The sequence below is a fragment of the Charadrius vociferus genome, unplaced genomic scaffold (genome assembly GCF_000708025.1).
Source record: "Charadrius vociferus isolate BGI_N301 unplaced genomic scaffold, ASM70802v2 scaffold346, whole genome shotgun sequence".
In the NCBI taxonomy this organism is placed as follows: Eukaryota; Metazoa; Chordata; class Aves; order Charadriiformes; family Charadriidae; genus Charadrius; species Charadrius vociferus.
Genome location: NW_009648899.1, coordinates 577,952 through 584,646, shown reverse-complemented (window position 1 = coordinate 584,646; position 6,695 = coordinate 577,952). Strand labels below are relative to the sequence as shown.

The 6,695-nt window shown below is 48.9% G+C and overlaps 1 protein-coding gene across 1 annotated transcript in view; it reads left to right on the top strand.

Annotated features, from left to right (window-relative positions):
* The window catches only part of TAB1 (TGF-beta activated kinase 1/MAP3K7 binding protein 1), a 33,644-nt gene extending 28,988 nt beyond the window's left edge, over nucleotides 1-4,656 (top strand). Inside the window, exons 10-14 of the mRNA XM_009887172.1 lie at nucleotides 1,461-1,572; nucleotides 1,680-1,824; nucleotides 2,215-2,432; nucleotides 2,736-2,903; nucleotides 3,962-4,656. Of these exons, the coding sequence (XP_009885474.1) occupies nucleotides 1,461-1,572; nucleotides 1,680-1,824; nucleotides 2,215-2,432; nucleotides 2,736-2,903; nucleotides 3,962-4,169 (851 nt within the window). The 3' untranslated portion in view covers nucleotides 4,170-4,656. The remainder of the gene's footprint in view (nucleotides 1-1,460; nucleotides 1,573-1,679; nucleotides 1,825-2,214; nucleotides 2,433-2,735; nucleotides 2,904-3,961) is intronic.
* Nucleotides 4,657-6,695: the final 2,039 nt, after the last annotated feature.

The following is a 6,695-nucleotide window of genomic DNA, read 5'->3' as shown; positions in this document are numbered from 1 at the left end:
CCCTTTGACTGCCTTTCTGCTGCCAAAAATGCAGAATTTAGCTACAGTCCAGAGTGGAACAGGGATGTGCGAGATAGACTGACCTTAACCTAGCGCAGCAGTGGCTCTCCTGCTGGCAGCCGCAGCAGCAGAGAGCGCCTGTGAACAAGCTAGTGTGCACAGGCTGTTTTGGGGGCCCAACAGAGGTTGTTGTAGGGCTGTGTTGAAGCATAGTGATAAGAGGTAGTGGGGATAGTGTTTGTTGTGATGATGCCTGTGTCACACCTCTCTGGGGGAAGGGAGGGAGAGGTCTTATGCCTTTGTGGCTCTTCACCCAGAACATTGCGGCTTTTTCAGTGCTCCAGGAGAGTCACTGTGATTTAGACATAACCTCTCTGGTGTGCTGCGAGCCTCCCTGCGTTTGTGTCTGTCGATACCATGTATCCCCCTGCCAGGAGCTGGCAGATGAGCCAGGCTGTGTTGATGAGTCAGCTTTGGTCTGCAGCAGATGGCAGAGTTGTGGCTTACTGCTGGGATAGGTGTGGAGCCATCTGTGCAGTGAGGGTTAGTTTGACTCAGAGGGAGAGTTTCAGTTGGACCCCTGCCTTCACCTTATACTGAGGACAGTCATCCCTAGATAAAAATCTCAAAATAACGTTTTCTGCCTGTTAGCTCTAGGTGTAACTAGAAAGGAAGAATTGCCAGAACAGACGGGGTAAGTGGCTCATCTGCTCTGAGTTCTGTCTCAAATGGTAGCTGCATCCAGATAGTCCCTGTTAGGACCTTCTTCAAGATGGGATTCCTTCCTAGCCCCTGCCAGATCTGAGTTGTACACTGAAGCAGAGGTATATCACCTTAAATTTATTTAAATACTTGTTTGGTCATTGTCCTTCTTTTAGGAGTAGCCAACACCTATTTGAGCACTTGAGCAAATTCCATGCCTCTTGTAGATAGTCCTTTTCTCCCTCTGCAAACAAGCATATTAGTGAAATCATCATGTGGAGTTCAGGAGCAGGGATCAATAATAGGCGCAAGATAAAGCAGAATCCTTCACATATGTTTTTCCCCCTTCCTGCCTTCCTCCTCCCATCGCGCAGTCCAGAGCTGACAGGTGCAGATGTTTCCCTGTCTTTTCAGTGAATGCCTGTGCGTTCAGGCCAGCTGCCGCTGGTGGCTTTGGACCAGGATGTGGGCTTTGTCTTAGGGCCAACGGTTGCATTCAGAGTGTGAATGTTGGGCTGTGTGCATCTCTTTCCTTCTCTCCCCTTCCCAGATTACAATTAATAGGAAAGTGTGCCTTGGAACAGAGCAAACGGCTCTTCCTTTCCTTCTTGTTGGGCTCCTGATGATTCTTTGGCGATCCGTTTTGTCTTACAGTTCTTTTTAGATGTGGATGTTTCTCTTCTTATTCCTGACAGTGTAATTTGGGGAAGTCCTGCAAATTGCCCAAAGTCAGTTAAACTTGTTTTTCAATCTGGCAGGATTGGATGCAGGGAAAATAAAACAAGTGGGAACTATTCGTGGGCAGGAAAGCACTCGGCGCATTGGAGATTACAAAGTCAAATACGGCTATACTGATATTGAACTGCTCAGGTCAGAAAAACTTAACTTTGTAATTTCAAGTCCTCCTTTTCTTCATGACCCTCCATTCTCACCTACTGTGTCACCATTAAATGCTAAATAACGCCATCTTTTTCCAGTGCTGCGAAATCTAAGCCCATCATAGCAGAGCCTGAAATCCACGGAGGGCACTCGCTGGATGGGGTGACTGGTTTCTTGGTACTCATGTCTGAAGGGCTCTACAAAGCGCTGGAAGCAGCTCATGGGCCTGGACAGGCCAACCAGGTGAGCCTACTCATGGGGAAAGGTTCCCTTGGCTATTGACCCACTCCCACAGTGTCAGCTGCTCTCGTACAGATTTTCCTCCTCATCTGTCCTGTGAGTGCTGGCTGGGTTGAGTGCCTGTGCCACCCCATTCCAGTCTGTAATAATATGGGACCTGCTTTGCCAAGCCAGTTCTTCTAGGCAGTTGCCTGTCCCTTAACCCATTAAAGGCAATGGGATGATTCAGGGCACAAGGGCGCATATCAGTGCCTAAGACTGGTATGCACTGCAGTCAAATGAGTTGGCATAAAAGCTCTGAGGTTGGATGGCTGGAAAAGGTTTCCTCCAAAATCTCCTAAACATCCTTCCTCTCTTTTTTTTTTTTTTCTTTCTTTTTTCTTCTTGGCTCAGGAAATCGCAGCCATGATAGCCACAGAGTTTGCCAAGCAGACATCGCTGGATGCTGTGGCGCAAGCAGTAGTTGACCGGGTTAAGCGGATCCACTGTGACACTTTTGCCAGTGGTGGGGAACGGTCCAAGTTCTGTCCCCGGCATGAAGACATGACACTGCTTGTGAGGAATTTTGGGTATCCCCTGGGTGAGATGAGCCAGCCCACGCTGACACCAACACAAGGTATATTGGGGAGAGAATGAAACAAAATGGAGAGTGGGAGATAAGATTTCTTGACCGATCCAGCACTAACCTAACATTGGGAGAACAGATACTCAGTGTAGAAGGAATTTTCTTATTAAAGGAATATTTGGCTTCTGAGACCTAGAGTCTGTGGTAATTTGACAGAATACAGTGCATCATCTAAGAAAGGCAGTTTAATATAAATTCTTGGGGGTTTTGGCCCTTCCTTTGACTTTTTTTGCTGCTGTGTACCTCCCAGTTGCTCATGTCTCAACTGCAGATTATAATTCTTGTTTTTTCCCGTCTCAGGAGGCCGTGTCTACCCAGTCTCTGTGCCATATTCCAGCTCCCAAAGCACAAGCAAGACGAGTGTCACGCTGTCTCTTGTCATGCCTTCCCAAGGCCAGATGGTCAACGGTGCCCACAGCAGCTCAACTCTGGATGAAGCCACCCCTACCCTCACTAAGTAAATGTCCTGCTCTCTTGCTACCCACAGTCTTCCACAGCACCTCACACTGTGTAAAGTGGTTGAAAAGCAGAGAGACGCCTGTCAGTTACCTGTCAATCATTCCCTTATCTGGAACATTGCCCTCCTGACTGCAGCATTGACAGCCAGCATAATGCATTAGCTGGAAAGCAATTCTGTGAGGAGTGGGAACGAGTAAAGTGAGCAGCTCTGAAGTCAGCTCTGGGAAGATGCCTCAGGAGCAGCATCTGCTGCTGTTCGCAGAGGGCACTCTGGCAGAGAGCAGCGCTTCTCTTTGGATCTTGTGTATCAAGTGTTTTGGGTGCTGTGCGTGGAGGGAGTGTGGGTGCCTTTCATTTTAATAAGGGAGAGGTGCTATGCATGTCACATGTAAGGCCACTGGCGAGGCTGTGCTGCACAAATTGGCTTGCTCAGAGGCCAGGGTAGGAAAAAGTGTGAAGGTAAGAACTGGATCTGATTTGGATCCACTTTACAGGATTATACAAGTCAGTGGTTCTGGTTTAGGTTCAGCCTTTGGCATGGGGTGGCATGTGTACACACTGCAAAGTGAAGAAGCTCTATATTTATTGTGTTCTGGTAGCTCCAGAAACAATGAGGCTGATGCACTAGAGCTGCTTTGGCTGCAACGCAGGTCACACAAGAGTAGCTTTCCTTGCTGCCAGACTCTTCCTGTAAAGCACATACTGTATGGGTTTAAAGAGACCAGCAGAGTGCATGCCTTTTTTTTTTTTAATTTTATTTTGTTTTATTTTAATTTTTTCCCCCTGCTTCCTCTCCTCTGTTCCTCAGGCACCTCGTTGTACTTAAGGCCTTCCAGTTAAAGGTGCATCAGATATCTTTGGCGTTCATCAGTTCCAAGCAGTTCTTAACACTTCTCGTGCTCTGATAGAGCAAGAGACTGCAACTTCTTTTACCTGTTTGCTATGGATAGCTTGATCTGTGAAGAAGCTGGCACTTGTTTTGGTGCTTTTCTTGTCCAAAGCATCAGATGAGGAAAAATAAAGATGTTTGTGTTCTTTCTCTTTTTCTCTTCATAGCCAAAGCCCAACTGTGACACTCCAGTCCACTAATACTCACACACAGAGTAGCAGCTCAAGTTCAGACGGGGGTCTCTTCCGCTCCCGACCCACCCACTCGCTCCAGCCAGATGAAGATGGGCGTGTGGAGCCCTATGTGGATTTTGCAGAGTTTTACCGGCTTTGGAACATGGACCATGGCGAGCAGGGCGCACTGACTGTGTCCTAACCTGGAAATGTGCGTCTTGCAGACACCCTGCGCTTGGCTGGGTGAGCAAAGACTGAGGCGGGAATGAGAGCACTCCACTGAGGGCTGTGTTCTGCCAAGAGTTAACTCCTATCCGGGATGTGCTGAACACTGGGCTGGGGAGCATGAGCAGCATGCTCTGCGCATGTGTTGCCAGGGCCATGCACCTAATCCTGACCAACCTCCTTCCCTTGGAAGCCCTGTGAATTGGGGAGGGGGTCTTGAATGCAACCCTCGCTGCAGGTTTTTGCAAATAAAGTTGCAGAGGGGGCTCCCTCCGGATAATGCAAGAATAGGGGCCTGTACAAAGGCTATGTGCGTGTGCGCACGGGTGTGTAGGTGTATGCGTGTGTGCCTGCGTGTGTGTGCGCTGTCATGTTTCCACGACTCGATTCTTAATGCTGTGATTCCAGTGTTCAACTCCATAGAAGATACCTCTATTTTGCAGAATAAATAACTTATAGCTACACTCACTGGCACCTATGTGGCTTGCTCTCTTCCTTACAATGTCATGTGTGGGTGTGACAGCTCTTCCTGGTGAAACCCTCTGTTCCTCCAGAATAGGGGGTTGCACCATGCAGCAGGCAAGCTCCTCTTGTACAAGTGGCCTGAGCCCTTGCAGGTGACTTAAGCCTTTGTCTTATACTTACTTGCTGAGCTTTGGCACTGGATTGCAGCTTGGAGTTAAACTATAAATTCATATTATTGGGTTTTGTAGGCAAAATGCACGTTTCCCTTAATGCGGGCCATCTGCAGAGTTGTAGAGGGCAGATGGAGTTTATAACGCAGTCTTCCTGTACAGGCTTCTGGTAGCGCACAGCAGGAAGTCACACGTGGATTGAACCAGAACTACGTTGCGAGGTGGCTGCCTTGAAGATGCAGATGTGCACCCTCATGTCAGAAGGGAGGAGGTGACCTGTTGGTCTGCTGGCTGCCCATCCAGTCAGCCAAGGCCTGGGTGAGCTGGCGGAGGTATTGGGATTGCAGCCATCCGCCTCTTCAGTTCAGGCTTCACTGGGAGGCCTCGGGGAGGGGGGGGAGGTGACCACTGTTGCCTGGTGCCTCTGTGGGGAGATGCGATAAGGCACCAGGTAAAACCAGGGGTAGAGAAGATTACAGGAGAGAGGGCAAGTGAGGGAACCAGCCTAGGTTCCTTCCTGGATTTATTTTTGCTTCCAGGCTGGTCACCTTAGCAAGGAGAAGAGGAGTGGGAAGTGATGAGGATGAAGCAGCAGAGGATGCTGCAGTCAAGGCCAGTGTGCAGAGGATGCTGCAGTCAAGGCCAGTGTGCAGCCAAGCCCTGGTGCCTGCAGGTTCTTGTGGCATGCTGGCTTAGAAAGGAGCAGAGGGGGATGTATCCCTTTGGATAAATCAAATAGCAGTGAGTGCCCCAAGGCAAGATCTGAGTGCACTGAGAAATATGTGGGCAGGACCAGAGCAGTAAGAAACACCCGTTTCCTCGGAAGGCATAACTGGATCCCTCACACGTAGGTGGTTGACTCGGCCACTGCCCCCTCCAGGTCCCGCTGGCATGGCTTTGCCCTGCATGGTTTCATGTGAATGGTGTGGGGCTCTTGGCTGCTTGCAGAAGCTCGTGTTTCCCTGCCCTCCCATAGTTCTCAGGAAGGCTGGGTGTGCAAATGTGCCAGCACAGGCACTTACTGTCGAGACCCTTCCAACCTTGCCAGGGAAGTGGTGTGGAGGGAAAGGCAGCAGAGTTGTATTAGGTTTGGTGCCTTGTCGGCCCGTGGCTGGCCGAGGTAGGAGCTGGCAGTCCCCCACCCGTGTCCTCTGCCCTGCAAGGAGCAGGGAGTTCAGGTATCTGAGCCCAGCCTGGCCTTGTTGTCCAGGACCCCTCCAAAATGTCATTTGACCCAGGGATCTTAGTCCTTTCCTCCAGGTTGTTGCCTGGCTATTTAATAGGATAGTTTGTGCAATCCTGGTATGGACTAAAATGGAGTTGAAGAGGTTTTATCCTATTCTGCGTTCCCAAACTTGGCACGGATTTTGATAGCTGTATAAACAAGTCTTTCTTGCTTATTCCCCCATCCCATTTATCTATGGTATTTGTTAACTTATACTGAGAACAGTTTCAATGGGAAATATACCAGCATGTGGATGCTCCAGATATAAGCGCATTTGGCAATTCTTAAACTTCTATAAAGCAGATCATGTAAAACAAACATCCTTTGGCATAATTACCAGTTTATGAATTACAAAAAAAAAAAAAGGTGGGTAGGAGCAAGTGGATCACACTAAGCTGTGTCTGTACAGCCACTGGAAAAACAAGACGAGGAAAACGGGTCTTCTGTACATGCTCTGTAAACCATGGCTTTGGAGTCCAGGTCAAAGAAACAGACTGAACATTGTGTACGGCGAAAAAAGGCTTGTAAGCAAATGTCAGTATTTAATATTGACCTTAGGGAGCGATGGGAAGATGCAGGCTGTAACAACAGTGGAAAAACGTCCTCTCCCCTGCCCCTTTAAAATGAATGAGTGGATGGAAGA